Raw genomic sequence first — 18086 nt, 5'->3', positions numbered from 1 at the left:
GACCCACGAGGGCGTCAGGAGTCTAGTTTAACCTCTTCTCAATACAGGAATGCTCCCTGACTTCTTATCATTTCCTATGCCAGACCGCCATCCATCCTTCTTTTAAATAAACTTGTTCTATCCCTGAGTAAATTTTCTCTCCCAGCTGCAGTTCCAAGATTTTATTCAGAGAAAACTTTTCAGGCCTCTTTTAAGGTTCCTGAAACCCAGATCCACTTACATCAGGCAAATATGTTCTCATAACTTTATTTAGGGCGGAGGGGGGAGAAAGGAAACCAATACAACTGTTATTTTAATTTCTTTATTTATCAAGAATATCCAAAAAAAAAGAATCAGGAGTTACAAAAACAAGTTAAATGCAATATGGAAGCGTACTAAATACAAATACATTTCACAAACACATAGGCAACAGAAACCTGTTTTAATTGCTTCTTGAAATTTGACTATTTAAAAACAGAAGTGTAAAGGAAAGACATTCAGACTGGTTCACATGGACTTACAGGCAGGTGGAGGAGCCCTGCTTTCCAAAATCAGTGATGGAGTCCAGAGTCATGGCCTGTGAGGTCTCCATGGACACTGGTGGGGAGTACATGAGGAGTACGGGTCTATAATAACAGATGCTGTAATTATTATGTTTATAAAACAGTATACTCAGAGAAAGCCCAAGGAAGCTTGCAGACTAAGCCTTGTGCTTTTAGAGAGCTGGAGGAACTGAACCCAACTTAATCCTGTTAATTTGCTCCGTGTAAGACTCCCCAAACTAGGCTACTTAGCAGCTTTCCATGAATGGTCATCCGATCACACGATTCTGTGGTGCAGATAATAGCTTCCCTATTTACAGGAGGAATGCAGATTGCTCTGAGGAATTCAGTGTTGTAGGGCAGGTTAAGTCTTGGATGGCAACCATTGTCCTAACTGTAACAGGTGAGAAGACACTCTGGTTTCTTGCTTTGAACAAACTGGTATTCCTGCTCTCATTCCCATAGTGTCCCAGTGTTGGCGAAGTCGATCAAGCAGTGCTGCCGGGGTTCTCCAAAGCACTTGGGCAGGGAGGTGCCTTTCAGACTGCACAGGTGGGGTTCCGAGGGAGCTTTTAAGTGGGATGTAGATAAATGCTCACAATTCGAAACCAAGTGGAATGTTCTCCTTTCAAAGGAGAATAAGGACATTGTTTAGAAGAAATTCCATTTTCAGTACAACTTCCTCAGAGTTGCCTGTGCAGTACTATCTACATAATTTCCCTCTCATTGTCTGAAAATGAGATCTTATGTCAAGTTTTAAGTCTTTGTTATTCCAAATCCTTGTTAGGCATGGTATTGAGTGGGGTTACGAAGGCCACAGGCCAAAAGAGACAGGAAAGACTGACTGCCCACCAATAACGACGTTAACATTAAATTCCCACTTTTCCTCTCTGGAAATGTGGACCTCCCTTTTGTCCTCATCTCTAAATGGAAAGCCATTTCTGTTTTCAAGAAGGTTCAAGAGGAAGTGCAAAAGCGAAGACCAAGCGCACTGGTTCCCTCCCCACTCTTTTCCAGGGCAGGGTTTACCCCAGGGGGCTCTGCGTCACACACAGCACAACCTGTGGGGCCAGCCACTGAGGTCAAACTCAGTCAGCTTGTTGTTGGCTATCTGAATCTTCTTCTTATAACGGTACGTTTTCATTGGTCCTAAGAAGAAGGAAAATCACAGGAACCTGTCTCCTCCGGGCCAATGACCAGAACCACAGACTTCACAACTTAGGAAATCGAAAGGTTAATGCATTCCAACCTGCTCACTGAGGAAACTGAGGCCCAGAAATAGGAAGAGCCAGGGCCAAGGTCACTCTCCTCGTTAGTGATGGATCAACGAGCATATTGATAGGCTGGGATATCTAAGCCTTGCTTTGGCTGCACTTGTCTCCATCCTTTGAAATACTGATTTGCATGAACTTAGAATAATCGAAAACAAAGGAGCTGTTGGATCTTGAAAGCCTGTATGGAGGCGCTTCTCTTCCCCTGGCTTCTGGCTGAGGCGGCCACTGCTCCTGGGGCAGGCTGCTGACCCCCTGGGGGCCAGGGGGCGGTCTCTAGGCTACAGCTAGTATGCGGCAGCGTGGGAAGTCTGGGTTATAGCAGTCCCTGCACCAGAAAGAACCCAAACTCCCCCACCTCTGAAATGGTAGGACTACTGAAAAATAATTACAAAAGCTTAAGTTCTAGTCAAGAAAACAAAATATAAAAGAACAACAATAATATAATGATAATAACTGAAAAATGAAGTCAACTTGCCAAAAAAAGCTTTACAGAAAAATAGCACCTTTGGTAAAAAGTATTTTTGAAATTTGGTTGGGTCTCTAAGGGGCTGAAAGTCCACAAGTATCTGCATCATTTGGGTGCACCCTCCCATAAACGCCATCAAGTGTGAGGGACACTGGGTAACTAGCCAAATGGCTGTGTATCTAGAGGCGGTGGTTGGGGCCAGGAGAAGCAAAGACGCTGGAGTCCCATGCCGACGGGAAAGGGCTGGAAGCAGAATGCGTTCTTCTCCACTGAGCTTCCCAAGTCTCTCCTCTAGGGGTGGTCTGCTAAGTTCTCGCTGGCACTGCTTGCCTCCCTGCTGCATGTTTATGGCTGTGGTAGACTCAGAAGTGGTTCCGATCTGGGTCCGCTCCTCTCCCAACCCTGATGCAGTTTCCTTACTTGCCCCCAGCCCCGAGCCCCATTTATACCGTTTCTCTTCAATCACTCCTAGAAACGAAGGCTATGGCCCTTCCCCTCCTAGCCAGCCACCCCCGTTTCCTTTATTGCAAAACAAACAGACGAAATAAAACTTGTTGCTATACAAGCAAATACTGGTGATTTGGCGATTGTAGCAGACACGTGTGTATACTGGACTCAGCGCTGAAGTGGAGGAGAAGGTGCCGGGCTCTGGACACCCTTCCCAGGTGCCTCCTCACTAGATCTCTTTGGTGCTCACTCTCTTGGTCTTTTCAGCTGTTTCCTTTGAGAAGCAAGAGAAAAAACAAATGTTATTTTTAAAAAAATCAGTGGCATTTATCTCGTCCTCAGTACTTTATCTGGCATTGACAGTTACATGCTTATGCTGAATTTTAGTTCTGGTGACTGGTCTGTCTCCTGCATGGATGGCAAACAACTTGAGGTCAAGGAGCATGTTTTATTCACAATATGGTCATGTAGGGGCTGTCACGGAATTAAGAGCTGACCTTATTTGAATTCCTATGAAACCATCGGGTCAAAAATTATGATGTCTGTCTTAAAAATGTAAGTGCTACAAGACGTCCTGAGTCCAAGTCCTGAGAGGTGTGAAGAGCGACAGGCCCTGGAGGCACAATACTTGGGCTTCAATCGCGGCTGTGCTACTTTCTGGGAGATTTGGGGCATACTATGAAGCTTTCCATGCCTCAATGTCTTCAACTACAAAATGAGGGTAATAAAGTACCATCTCTTACAGCAGGGATACATTTCTTCAAAGGAGATATTTTTCTTAGAGCCAATAAGTGCATGAGGAGACATTCAATGTCAATCATTAGGGAAATGCAAATCAAAAAAATTACAATGAGATGCCACTACACAGGGATGGCTAAAATAAAAAATAACAGACAATGACAAATGTTGGCAAATTTGTGAAGAAATTGAAACAGCCTGGCACTCCCTCAAAAGATTAACAGGATTACCATATGATCTAGCAATTCCATTTCTAACTATATACACAAGAGAACTAAAACACAAAACTTTTATAAGAATGTTCATAACAGCATTATTCATCATAGCCAAAAAGCGAAAACCTAAATACACACCAGCCTATGAATGGATACACAATATGTGGTATATTCATATCATGGAATGTTATCTGTACATGTAAAAGCCTAAGCGACCAGCTGACCTGCTGACGGCTATGATGCACAATGACCACCAGGGGGCAGACGCTTAACGCAGGAGCTACTGAGCGATAGCAACTTTGCAGAGTGCCCTCTTGCACTCGGAGACCTCAGGGGATGTCAGACTGCTGGTTTCAGCCCAAATCCTGCACGCCATGCCGAAGGACCCCACTTGCCAGAGGGACCCCGCTCACTCTGCAGACGCCCTTTGAGCCCTGGTGCCGCCCCAGGTGCGGCAGGCCGGGGAGGGGCCCCGGGAGGTTGGCTCCAGGGTGCGTCTGGCCCGTCTAGCCCAGTCCGGCCCCTCTGGCTACCTTCTAATTAATTTCCTTTCAATCTGTGCACTGGGGCTCTTAGACATAAAAAAGAATAAAGCATATATTTCAACAGTAATTGAAAAATTTTTAGTAAAAAAAAGAATGAAGCACTGATTCATGCTATAACAAGGATAAACCTTGAAAACATTATGCTAAATGAAAAAAGACAAACAGAAAACACTATGTTTTATATAATTCCATTTATATATGTCCAGAACAGGAAAATCTATAGAGTTATAAAATAGGTTAATGATTGCCAGGGAAGAGCGAATGTAGAGTGCCTTCTAATGGGTATGAGGTTTCTTTTGGGGATGATGAAAACGTCTGGATACATAGTGATGGTGGCTGACAATCTTGTGAATATACTAAAAACCCTTGGATTGCACACTTTAAAGGTGTGAATTTTGTATGTGAATTATATCTCAACAAAAAACTTAATAGGAAATAAAAACAACAGTGACTGGTATCTAACAGACACACTGTTGGTGCCCTGTCCATAACCCCGGTCTTTAGCCTCTCAGTTCTCTGACATGGCTTCTGACTGCCAGTTCCTGCACCTCTTTCTCTCGTTGGCAGGCCAGAAATGCCAGGTAATTTATGTTTGCTGGAGGGAACCTTGCCAGTGGCTGACAGGAGTTCCGGTAGGAATACCCTCAGGCATGGAAACTCTGCTCCCAGAGTTCCTCACGAGGATTAAGCTCCACTTGCCTACAGTGATAACTGTTGGATACACTCTGTTGCTTCCTTCCCATCCTGAGCTCATTTCCCAATTTCCCTTCTGGTGTTGCCTGGGATTGCCTCCCAAATAAACTATTTGTACTTGAGTCCATGCCTTAGCATCTGCTCCTGAGGGAACTCACGTAGACAGAGACACTTAAAAATGAGAGCTATTCTAATTCACTCCCCACTCTCTACCCTGATCATCTCTCCATCCTAAATGCAAGGAATTCCTATGGACTTCTTTTTTTCTTTTATGGAGTTGTACTCCTCTGGAAACTCAAGACTGCTGAAATATGGAAAAAAAGAAGATGGGAGATTCTGCATTGGCTCAAAAAACTGACATGAGGTTTCTACACTATTAGTGATAATGACAAAATGCATATAAAATCAATAAATATGAACAATTACTATTAATATGAACAATTCTTTATTTTCAAGTCAAATATTTCATCTCAATAGTTTAGCAGTTCTTATGACATCTATATTCCTTAAAAACTTCTACAAGAGAGAGGGCTTGAATGACCAGACTCAGTCTACAGACAGGTGGTCTAAGGTGTAATATCCTTTGTTAAGACTATGGTAAATGAGTGGAAGACAGGCCCGGGAGTCCAGCACACCCATGTTTTCTCCCTAGGTCCTTAGCAAAATATGTCAGTGGATCACAATTCTGCTAAGAACCCTTTACCCAAGAAGGCCTTCAACTTGACATAGAACCTGAACAGCATTCTTATCATCTCAAGTCTCCAGGAAGCAGAACCTCAAAGTTTCCTGTGTTTGTCACCCCAGGCTGTTTTCTAGGCAGCTTAACACTTAACTTAAATCCTTTCTGTTGCAGTCCAAACCCACTAATTTCATGCTCACTGAGAGCCAACTATATACCAAGCCCTGTGCTAATACAGGGCTGCAATGATGAGCAAGCTATAGAGCCTGGCCTTCAAGAATCTATGGTCTTCGGGTCTGGGCACTGGTTGTGACAGAAAACAGTTAACTTATTTAGCCCATGCTCATTTGCAAACCACTTGCAAATCACCAACTGGCTGAATCTTACTGATTAAGCAATTTGCCAAGTTGTAATCTCTATCTGCTAGGACCTGCGGGACCCTGCGAGGACCCCATCAGGGAACTGTATCAGTCTGATACTATAGGTGTATCATTCAGGACCTACTGTGTTAAACAGAGTGCACCTTCTTGGTCTCCCGGGACATTAGGCAACAGCTGCGTGGTGGAAGGGCCTGGTGGCGGCAGAGATACCCGAATCAGCACAGAGGCTGCAACTCACCTGGTGCTTTTGGAGCTCTTGGACATATCTGGTCATCTCCTCCTCTGTCTGGGTCTGGGCCCTCTTCTGATTCTTTCCTGCAAGAAGAACCAAGGCTCAGAGGTGGCTGAGGGAAGCCAGTTTGGGGGTCCCACTGGTATCTACTTTCTAGGTTCTTAATTTCATCTCCCGTTTAATCAGTAGAAGAGGTGAATTATCCACATTCCTCTGACACCTCCAAATTAACACACTGCAAATAAAGCAACCTACCGCCTCCCTTCTCTGGCCTCTGTCCCTAGTGACTTTAACTGCTCTGGTCCATCCATCCCAGGAGCTGGCCTTGCAGACAGAACTATGGAGAAAATCTGGACCCTGACTCAGGAATTCTTCTGGGGCAGTGATTCCCTACCTTTCACAGGCCCTGGAGAACATTTCAAATACAAATGCTCAGACTGCACCTCCAGAGACTCTGATTTAATTGTCATGAGGCAGGGCCTGGGCACAGGGTTCTGTAAAGCTCTCAGGGTGGTTCTGATGTGCAGCCAGGGTTGATCCCACCACACCTACAGTGTCTACCAAACTTGCACAGTAAAAAAAATAAAAATAAAAAATCACAGAATACATCTTAAGTACACAGGTTTCCAAGCTGCTCTTTTGTAGATTCTGATTCAGTAGGTTTGGGATGGAGCCCAGGAATCTGTACCTTTATCGAGAATAGCACTGCTGTTAGGAAATACCGCTCCACCACCGCTTCCAGACTTCAGCATCAAGCTGCCCCCCATGGCCACTTCCCTCGGCTCTGGCTCCAGCTGGCTTCAAGTCTCAGTGTCCCTTCCTTTCTACGCCATTGGGATTTAGGATCTAACTTTCAGGTATTGATCTGAAAATGCCTTGGATGCCGTCTCTACCATGTCCTCTCAGGTCCATGGCCTGCACACCAAGATGGGCACGGCCATGGAGAGCGCTCTTTATACATAACCGCATAGGGCTCTGAACATGGGCCAGCAGAGAGGATAAACAGCCTCGTTGCTGTGGAAATGGGCATGGTCCCAGGATTTAGTTTCTGTCTAATGCATGTGATGGGGCTCATTATCCAGATGATCGTAAACCAGCTGTTCACCAACTGCCTGCATCTTAGAAAGGGATGGCTACCTTTACTAAGCCAGACCAGGAGCAGTTAGGTGTGAAAAACTATTCTGGGAAGTTTTGGGAAGATGAGTAGAGTACAGGAGGCTTCCTGGTTGAGGCAGGCTGGGTATTGTTTTGAAATGTTCTCTCTTGGCGTCAGTAACTACTGTATACTTGGCCTGGCTACCATGGCTTTAATTTGGCCTCCAGCAACTTCTAGGCATTTCTACCTCTAAACAGCCTCTTCCTGCTTTTTTCACTTGTCTCTGGAGTTAGGTAGGCATCCAGCCCTCCCACACTGAAAAGAGACTTGCTCCTGGGGAGTGGGAGACGAGGGATCCCCTGGGGAGTACTGAGCTCCATTTGTATTATTGGTGTCTTGGCTTTTAATCTAGAAGAAGCTCTGCCTGGGTCTGTGACCTCTGTCTCCAATTACCAGATTACCTCACCTTGAACATGATCCTAGGACCAGCCTGCTTTTTCTTGTCTCAGTTTGCTTTTTTTTTTTTTAAAAAAAATACGTTTTTATTGATTTCAGAGAGGAAGGGAAAGGGAGAGAGTGATAGAAACATCAATGATGAGGGAGAATCATTGATGGGCTGCCTCCTGCACACCCCTCTTTAGGGATTGGGCCCACATCCTGGACATGTGCCCTGACCTGGAATAGAACCGTGACCTCCTGGTTCATAGATCAACGATCAACCACTGAACCAAATCGGCCAGGTTCAGTTGGCTTTTTAAGATATAATTTTAGGTTCACTCCATCTGGTGTAAATTTTGGGCTTGATTCCTTCCATCTGATCTTTCTTCCCAGAGCATCTGTGACCTGGCTTCACCCTTGTCTGTCTTGCCTCCACTCTGAATGGTGCCTAGTTTTCCCCAGGGCTTGGCTTTAATCTTTGGCATCACTGTAGTCCAAGATCCTAATGGGACCCTAGTGGTTCTGCACCGGCCTCCCAAACGCTCTCTGACATCTCTATATCCCAACTCACCCTGCCCATGTCTCAAAAAGAAATATCTAATTCTGTTAGTTCACAGAAGGTCTGCATTCTTCCTTTTTCTGCTGAGAATGGGTGGTGAGGAGGAATCGTTTTATCTTCCAAACACCCAAATCTTTTACATATAGGATTTTCTAAGCTATCATAAGGATTAAGTGGGTTAATATGTAAAGTGCCTGGCACATTGTTCTCACTAAATAAGTGTTCGCTTTCATTATTATTATCACCATTCCAATCTCATATCAACATTTGTTCTTGCCCTGGGTCTTGAACCTCTTTTGTTCCAAGCCTCTGGAGTGATTTTCAAACTTTCTGCGTCTGGGATAAGTGCTTTGTCCTTAATGCTGCCTTCTGGGAGCTCCAATATGACAAGTGTGAGTCTGTCGCTTGCTGCCCAGGTTCCTTGCTCCCAGCTACCACCGTCCTCTTTTCCGTCATCCCCACCCTGACTTCTCTCATGGTGACTTCATGAAGGGAGCTCTGTCCCTGTTGTTCCTTCTTCTGCCTGAGGCACAGCTCACCGTCACAGGTCATGGCTGTGCAGACCCAGTTTCCGCAGGCACAGACGCAGCGGTTACAGTCCACCTCGGTCTCAGCTCCATCGGCGTACATTTCATCTTCCAGGGCACACTCTGTTGGGACCAAAAATAAGGGACAATAGTTTAGGGTGAAGGTGGAACACAGAGTCCTGACTACACTCCGTGCACCTTACCCTTTCCCCAGACAAGACCTGCCTGTCCCTCAGAGGCACTCTATCTGAGCAAATGCTATCATCAGCCAAAGGTTTTGGACCTGAACATCACTATGGAGATGATGGGCTGGAGCCCACCTAGAATCGTGGAAGGGTATTTTTTAAGCAAACTCTGGAGAGGGCCATCAATTTTAGTCCCTCAAAATGCTCCCACTCCCCCTCACTCCCTGTTTCTTAGGTGAAGCATACTCTTCTCTGGAGGGTTGAAGGACGGATTGAGGCACTTGAGGAACTCTTGGAAGCTGAGTTTCCAGTCAGCATTTTCATCAGACAGCTCAATGAGAGCATCAACACAGAGTCCTCTGAAACAAAACACAGGAGAAATGTGTCAGCCACACCTCAGCTTCCCTCCTGAAGAAAGAAAATAGGACCACACACACCTGGGGCCTCGGAGGAGGCCAAGGTGACTGTTAATTGATAAAGTTTCTACACTGACCTCCCACAACCATCAACCATCCTGACTCCTGTAAGCACCCAATCTTCAGTCTGTTACACCGAATGTCAGATCACTCAAATGTTCCTCCCCAGACAACTAAAACTTCCTGTATGGTTTTGTCCAATTTGGATTGACAAATGTTTCACTACCTGCACACCTTCCACCAGTAATTGCCTTTCCCTATGGTCTAAGTGTCAAGTCGACCAAACAAGGAAAATCAAAACACAAATGAGAAAAATCTATACTAATAAAAGGATAATATGCTAATTAGACCAGGAGACCTCAGGGAGACCTTCTGGACATCCTTTCAGACAAAGCCATTGTGGTGGGGCCAAGGCAAAGGCGGTTAGGGGCAATTAAGCCAGGAGGGGAGGGCAGTTAGGGGCGAGCAGGCTGGCAGGGAGGGCCAGTTGGGGGTGAGCAGGCCAGCAGCGGTGGGAAGTTTGAGGTGATCAGGCTGGCAGGGGGGGCAGTTGGAGGCAAGCATGCCAGCAAGGGGGGTCAGCTGGGGGCGGGCAGGCTGGCAGGGGAGGCAGTTAGGGGTGAGCAGGCCGGCAGGCAGAGTGGTTAGGGGCAATCAGGCAGATAGGCAGGTGAGCGGTTAGCAGTCAACGGTCCCGGATTGTGAGAGGGATGTCCGACTGCCACAGGGATCGGGCCCAAACTGGCAGTCGGACATCCCCCGAGGGGTCCCAGATTGGAGAGGATGCAGGCCGGGCTGAGGGACACCCCCACCCATGCATGAATTTCATGCACCGGACCACTAGTAGACAATATGAAAGCAATGTGTGATTTGAAAGAATGTGGAGTTCAAGCAAGCATCACCATTCTAGAACAAGACCTTCCAGAAGTTTCACAGAATCTCAGCTCTCTTACTCTCCCCGTGGCCTGGATTTGAGCCCTGGCTCAATCACTTACTGCCCAAATGGCCTTGAGCTAGTTATTCAACCTTTCTGTTTTCTCATCTGTAAAATGGAGACAGGATTCCTCCTTCACTGAGATGGTACGAGGATCAAACGTTGAACTTGTAAAATATTGCCTAATTTTAGTTTATCAAAATATGAAGGCTTTTCAGATATTATACTTAGACCATGGACTATTATTAAGAAGGAATCTTTCTAGAGTCTGGGCTTTCATGCTTGTACTTCTTTAGAACAAAGTGGTGCTTACACTATTCTTAATTCTTACCAATGTCCTGGAACCACACCAGAGGTTTCTTAGGGATTCATTTTTATTGCCATTTGCTTTGGAATGATACCAGAAAAGGAGAGGGACATACTCACATTTGTAACCATTAGAGTTCTCTACATGAAATAGCACCGATTATCATAAAAATCAGATCTAAGCTACAGTTATGTAATGCATGAAAGTAATTCCTTCAGAAAATTAACCATTAAAACATTACCCACAACACTCAGAAACAACTTTGTTCTGATGCAACCTTGATCATTTACTTAAAATTACATGCTCCTATTCCTTGCAAGTTCTAGCCAAAAACAATAACCGTTTGATCAGATACTAGTGGTGCTCAGTATATTAGTTCATAATGTTCACAGATTAGACCTGGACAGAATTCCTATTTAGCTTTTTACTTCACATTAACACTGGTGGCTCCTTTGTAGTAGGAAGGAGTTCAAATCCCCTCTCCTATCCAGCCTTCCTCTCATGGACCCCTCCCTGCCACTCTCACTCCACTCACCTAAGCAGCTTGTTGTTCTCCTGGTCTGCATAGGTGGTGATGTTGATGGCGGTTTCATTCTGCTCCACAAATTTCAGGAACTCACTGGAGTCCAAGCGAGCGTCGCCATTATCAAAATTCTAGAAAGGGGATGAAGAGATCTTTCAGCAACAGTTTGTAGAACCCAGTTCCAGTATTCCCCCACTGGGCTGGACCCACCTCTGGTTTATCTTGTTCTTGACATGTTCCAACCAACCCTGCCCTGGCTTAGCCTCAGAGAGCTACAGCACCAAAGGCTCGGATCCCTGGGCACCCAGAGAAGGCGTCTGAGCCTCGAGACGAGAGAGTGAAAGTGCCTGGGCAGAGGCCACCGAGGGCCTTTCAAACCCAGACCCTGCCTGGGAGGGCAGCCCGAGCGTGGCCCGCGGAACCCAGGAAGCCTAGGGGGCTTCAGGGACTCTGCGGACAGCCTCGATGGCAGCCCTGAGTTCAGGCCAGCCACCACACCACATCCTTAAACCCTAACAAACATGGGATAACAACTCTGTGAGCCAGAATTTCTGTGGCAGAGCCCAGGAAGTGTATTTCTAACACGCTACTTGGGAACAATGACACAGATGGCACTCAGAGCTCACAGGACCATTTCTTAATGCTTGATTTCCAGCTTCCCTGGCCTGCTCAGTGCTTAACTTTCACACTGGTACCCTTCATCTGCGAGGAGTCAGACGCAAAGGGCTTGCATTGAGAACCTGCAGGCAGAGGTGGTGCAAAGTCCCCCACCCTTGCCCTGTGTGTGGGCCCCACTACAGACATGAGCACAGGTCCTCAGCTGTCCAGGCTGTCCTCACGGCCCAGCTGACATCCCATGAGCACAGGGTGAGGGTGTATCGAGCTCAGGCATTGTCCCCACTTTGTCAAGATGCCAGACCAAGACCTTGTACTCAGGCCCTAGCTGCAGGAAGAGGTTGTCAGTTTCAGGGCTTGGTTTAAATTCCAAGCTGGACACTTGTTTTCCTAAATAGTTCCAATGGAAAAAATTTTGTCTTTCAAAATTCTTCCCTTAGGTGGCCTCATACTGCTGCCCTGGGAGTAATCAGCACCCTCATGTTACCTTCAAGGTGGATTCCCTGATGGTGTAAGGAATTCTGGAAGAAAAGTCTGTCTAGGTTTCTAGGTGGAACGTAAAAGTCTGTCCTTCCATAACTGTCACGGTTGCGTGTATGCCACTCTAAGGCTGTAAACCTCTCCAGGGTATGTATGACAGCATGGTATGAGACAACTATGACGGCCCTTGTTTAGTACCTGTTCATCATTCTTGTCCTAATTCCTAAGAAGAGGTCTCAGATGTTCTGTAGCCACCATATGTTCACCCGAGGAACCTTCCCTAAGTGTTCACCTTGTGAGGTCTTGATTAATTAACACAGAGAAATAAAGTGAGGTTGGCCAGGTTCCATTCTTAGCAGCCTAGGACTTTCCGGAGTCCAAATGCTGCAAGTGCTGGACAGACCGGAGCAGCTTTCACAGACCCAACCCCACCAGGGCCTGAGTACAGACTGAGTGTGGGGAGAGGAACAGTCCAGCAATGGCTGTGGACCCAGAGGGCACTAGGGGCACCCGGAGCCTGGCAACTACAGCCCAGGCAGCTCTCAAAGGGCAGTGCTGAGTGCACTCCCGGCACATTCAGTGGGGCCAGAGTCCAGGCCTGAAGCTGAGGGAGGGGCCAACCTGCCTGCACTCATCTCATGAGGACCCAACCAGCCTACTCCAGGCCAGGTCTGTATGTGGCAGCCACAGGAAAACAGAGGTTTGAAACCAGCCCTGAAACAGCCTGGAAACCTGAAATCCCTAGGGGGCCTACAGGGGTAGGAGGGAGGTCTGGTCAAGACTTGGACCAAGAACCTACCTAATTCACTGTGTCTCTGTTCAACCAACCAGTTACAAAGGCTCGGTACTTCTTTACACCAGCATTTCCCAGATCTACACTCGAGATAACAGCCCTTTTCTTCTATGTAACCATAGGGTTGTGCAAGGCAGGAAAGTGTGCTCTGAGACCCATGGTTGGGCTTATTGCAAGTTTGGAGATTGTTGAAAGGAGATGGGCTCGGCCAGGCACTCTGTCACGTACAGCAGCTGGGCTGATGGGAAATGTCATACTGGGGTAAGGGAGATCGGAAGGCTGGATCCAGTTTCAGCCTGGCCACCAGGAGTCTGCCACCCAGAGTCCGGCTTGTGTGTGTGACATGGCCATGAAAGCCTCTTTCTTTACCTCTTCTCACGCTTTCACCTAAGAAAGAGTGACTGAATCCCCAGCTGAGGTGAGAGCCTGATTTTGGTCTTTTCTGCATTCTGATTAGATTTGCTTTTCAACTAATTTTTCTATAAGGAATGCCAGCTGGGCTAAGGGCGATTCATTGGTTCAGACACAGTCTCTGTGAGATATCAGATCGCTTAGAAACGAGCAGCTGTTTGCCTAGTGGGCGGGCGTCTCCCTTTGAAGACTCCACAGACTAGTACAGGTCTCAGATAATCATCAAAAAGCAGATGCTGAAGGACAGATAAAGAGCTTCCCCAGGGCTCCACAGTGTGGGAGAGGTTGAGACAGAGGACACAGTGAGAAGGGCTGTGCTTTAACATCCAGGTGTGATCTCAAACACTTGGAATCCAGAGAGATATACTTGTTCTGCCACAGAAGAGAGAACTCGCTATCTAAAGACAGTAACACAAGCAGACTCTTAAATGACCAGATATCCTATTTCAAGCCAACGCAGTACGTAGGGTCCAGAATGTCAGTGAGCAAGAGGAATCCATAGACGGGGCTGGTGCTGACCGCATCTGGTGACCGCAGAGCTGGCAAGAAGTTCCTCGTGTGTCTGGAGTTGCTCCTGAGTCCTGCCTGGTTAGGTTCTGGGACAGAAGGCCCTGAGGCACGTGAGGGCGTGTATGTCTGGGGAATGAGCGTTCCAGGGCATCTGCCCAGAGATGCGTGTCTGTAAGTGAAGGGGCTTTTGTGAGCATGTGGGAATGTGGGTAACTGAGTGCGTGTGTCTGTGGGTAGGATGTGTCTCTGTGTGGCGTGTGCATCTCTGTAAGTGGGGTGTGTGTTGCTGTGCGCACACGCACTTGCTTTTGCATGTAGTTCGTTTATCTCTAACAGGGACGTACATTTATGTGCGTCTGTGTTCTTGTCCATCAGCTGGAAGAGCACCCTTAACTGCTTCTTCCAACAACTATCTCAAGCTCCCAGAAAGATCTCCTTGACATGGTGGCCTTGCTCATTGCTAAGTACTATTTCTACCCTCATTTCCCTTTTTGAAGTAGCATCTCTCCTGTTCCCAATGGGAATAATCTTTCTCTTTAAGAGTAGCAACATCTAGGTTCATGAAGGATCCTGGACCCATGAAATGCCAATCCATCGACACTTCTCAGATGAGAGTTGCTCTATGGGCCATGGGTAGTCAGTTAATGACTTAGAGAAATATCAAACGAGGTGGGAAAGAGGCTGAGGAGGCCTGGGTCCGAGTGAGATCAGAAGGTATTTTTGTATCCGCAGCCAGTTCTATAAGGTGTCATACGGGGCGGGGGCATGGAGCCATAGTTTTCATACATAAGCTTTCCGACACCTTTGTTGGTTTAACTGCACAAACAGAGCAACACATATGAGTTAGATCATAAAGACCGTACTGCTGGGCTCCCTCTGATCAAGCTGGTCAGAAGGCAACTGCTGCTGCTGCATGGAATGATCTATGGTGAGGAAACACTCAAGGACTCCCCGCGGGTTGGTATTTCCTCGTGGTCTGGCCATGGGCGACCAGTCTTTGACCCCAACTTTGGATTACCTTGAAGTACTTGTCCAGGATTTCACTGTAGTTGCTGCCTTTAGAGAACCAGCCGTCTGGAATGATCTCGGCTTCCAGCCACTGGATGATGCGGTGCCGGAGCTCATCGCGGTTGGACTGATAGCAAACGACTGCAGGAAAGGGGGGAGGTCAACTGACGGTGAGGACCCCAGTGTCACCCAGCGCCCACTATGTGAGTGCGTCATCTCACTGCGGTCCCACAGCACGCAGGGAGACAGGATGGCCACGCACATGCTCCGGAGGAGTCAACCCAGGGCCATACTGGAAAGTGTCGAACCCAGGATTCAAGCTCGTGTCTCTAAAAAATTCATAAAGATCAAGAATATTGAAACAGAAAGCCTATGTTGCATAGGTGAGGGGGGGGGGGGGGAAGTAGAGCAGCAAAATAAAGGACATTTTCATTAACTTTAGGAAGCTGAGGGGGTGGGAGAAATCAATCAATCAACAGAACAGCTCTCTTGGCCCAAAGAAAAAGTAAAATAATAAACGAATAAAGGAGAGCATTGCATTTCTTTATGGCACTGGATTTCTGATTCTCTCTGTATAGCTTTCCCTTCTCTCACCAACTGGGTCTATCAAAACTTTCTTCCACCTGCATTTTACACTGCCTGCATTATACTTTATTATACACGACAGAAAATGAGGCCAACAAAGTGCCACGTTGAAGCCAGGCTCTGGACAGCTGTGTAAGCCACATGGGAACAACAGGTGGGGCTGAGAGTTGGGTGGATGGGGAAGCAGGAAGGGAAAAGACTTGGCAAAAGGGGATTCCTGGAAGATAATACATGTTAGGATGTGTAAGAGGCACTGAGCCAGTGAATGAAAATCTGGGCACCTCTCCCCACTCTGCCACTTTTTAGCTGTGGGATTCAGGGAAGTTCACCTGGCCTCTCTGAGCCTCAGTCTCCTCATCTGTAACGTAATTACAATAAAACCTACCTCACAAGGTTATTGTGAAGATTTAAGGAAACGTATATGCTAAAGGGGTCTGTATTTATAAATGACGATGAAATTTTACTTTTTATTCGTAGAAAATCACAGAAGAAATCCTACTGGCATTACAGATTACCCCCCCTTTTCTTAAAAAGTTGTGCCTCTGATTCTGCTCGTCCCCTGACAACAGGATATCTTGTAGATCACTGAAGGAAAGGACTCAGTGACTTCCTCGTCCTTGCGGTCAGTCATTACTCAGCAAAAATGCAAAACGCAGTCAACATTCTGACCCAACCCGATGCTTCAAATGACAAACACACACACAAAAAAATGCAGTTTTGCAGCTTTTCTGAGCGACGCTGAAGAGCGACCAGCTGTGGGTGACAGGACTGACACAGAGCTCTGGAGGTCTTCAGCGGGGATTGTAGAACACGAGATTTCCATCATGAAAAGAGTTTCCTCCCTACGATGCACACTGCATGGATGGACCTTGAGAACATTATGTTGAGTGAAATAAGTCAGAAAAAGCTAAGGACCATATGATTTCACTCATAGGTGGGCTATAAAACTGAAACTCCTGAACACAAACAATAGTGTGGTAGTTGCCAGAGGGAGGGTGCTCGGGAGTCAAGGAGGTCCCAATATATGGTGACAGGAGAAGATCTGACTTCGGGTGGTGGGCACACAATGCAATATACAGATCTTGTAACATAGAAACCCACACCTGAAACCTATACGTTCATGTTGACCAATGTCACCCCAACCAATTTAATAAAAACTTTTTAAAAAAGATGCACACTGTGGAAAAACAGGCACTCACCTGGGCTGGCAGATGGACTTACAGATTTCTTTTCTGAAAGACAAAAGAAGTCAAGAAAAAAATAAAATTTCTATGTACTACTGGGATTAAAATGGCCCCACAGTAAGTGGCCACTTGTAACCTTTGCATCATTTTGTCTTAAGTCCTGCCTCCTTTCCTTCTTCCAAGACCCAAGTTTGGGGATCTTTTCTTTCCTGCTTTGTTTGACATTTTGGGGCCACTGAGTTCCCTCCTGATCTCACACCTTGTCCTGCTAGATTGAGGGGTGGGGGAGGTCACTGGGACTTTGAGAACTCACATGGAATCACCATGGAAACAGAGGGGAGACCAACATGTGGGCAACGGCTTCTTGTTTCTTCAGGGAAGTTCGAGGCCGAGACAGGTTAGGCAGGGCAGCCGTTAGGCAGGGAGCGAATGTCTAATTAGCAACAAGCATGGGACCCCTTCCCTTTTATCCTTATGATAATGGTTTGAGTATCGGTAAAATAGAGGAAACATAATACTAGCAGGGCTGAGAGGTACCCACATTTTAAAAGCATGGGAAAAGTGAAATTTACCAGCTTTTTAAAAAGATACAGAATTCATTTAAACACTTCCTTATTATTATTGATTACTGATGTGATTGCCTATCCACTATTCAGCTGCAGACAGAGCTGGCAGCCCTTGGGGTCTGATACAGGAAACCCTGGGCAGAAACCTAGGCCATCCAGGAGGAACCCAGCAGGCTCATGGGCGCCAAGAGGCTAGGCCTCCAAGAACCTGGGTGGTCGCCACGGCTTCGGGTGCCGGGGGTCCGGATGGAAAGGACTCCGGGTATCCCTGCCACACTGCTCTGCCTTCCTGGCTCCTCATGGCTGCAGTGAGGGCATGCCTTACCTTTGCAGTGTCCATCGTAGTCGACCTGGATTTTGGATCCAGTGAGGCAGGCATCTCGATGCAGCTCACAGTGGTTGAGGTAGGTCTTGCCGTTGCTGCCACACACAGGCCTCTTGTGAGGTTTGCATTGCTGAAACAGAGTTGGATGTTGGTGCAATCAAGGGTGCCGGCACACACACAGAGCATGCACACACCAGCACACAGAGCCATCTCCTGAGGACTCCCCACCAGCGCGATGGCCTCAGCAGTGGGAGCCTCAGCCCTGGCATCTGTGACCGGACCCCACTTAGTGTTGGAGGCACCTTATCACCTTGCAGCCCCATATGACTCTGTGCTGATCCTGGGTCAGGGTCCTCTCTGCTATTCAGTGAAGAGACAGACCCCCCCCTCCCTGCCACACCCCTCTCTGCCACACCCCTCCCTGCCATACTCCT

At 47.0% G+C, this 18086-nt stretch overlaps 1 protein-coding gene across 1 annotated transcript in view; it reads right to left on the bottom strand.

Moving 5' to 3' along the window:
* Window positions 1–279: 279 nt before the first annotated feature.
* Window positions 280–18086, bottom strand: part of FSTL1 (follistatin like 1) — a 57860-nt gene continuing 40053 nt past the window's right edge. The window contains exons 4-11 of the mRNA XM_008146646.3: window positions 17653–17782; window positions 16777–16809; window positions 15003–15133; window positions 11188–11306; window positions 9242–9354; window positions 8823–8933; window positions 6197–6273; window positions 280–2982 (exon numbers count right to left, since the gene is read on the bottom strand). Coding sequence (XP_008144868.2) covers window positions 2938–2982; window positions 6197–6273; window positions 8823–8933; window positions 9242–9354; window positions 11188–11306; window positions 15003–15133; window positions 16777–16809; window positions 17653–17782 — 759 coding nt within the window. The 3' untranslated portion in view covers window positions 280–2937. The remainder of the gene's footprint in view (window positions 2983–6196; window positions 6274–8822; window positions 8934–9241; window positions 9355–11187; window positions 11307–15002; window positions 15134–16776; window positions 16810–17652; window positions 17783–18086) is intronic.

The sequence above is a fragment of the Eptesicus fuscus genome, chromosome 3, assembly GCF_027574615.1.
Source record: "Eptesicus fuscus isolate TK198812 chromosome 3, DD_ASM_mEF_20220401, whole genome shotgun sequence".
In the NCBI taxonomy this organism is placed as follows: Eukaryota; Metazoa; Chordata; class Mammalia; order Chiroptera; family Vespertilionidae; genus Eptesicus; species Eptesicus fuscus.
Note: the sequence above shows the minus strand (reverse complement) of the source record. Positions and strands in the feature narration are given on the sequence as shown.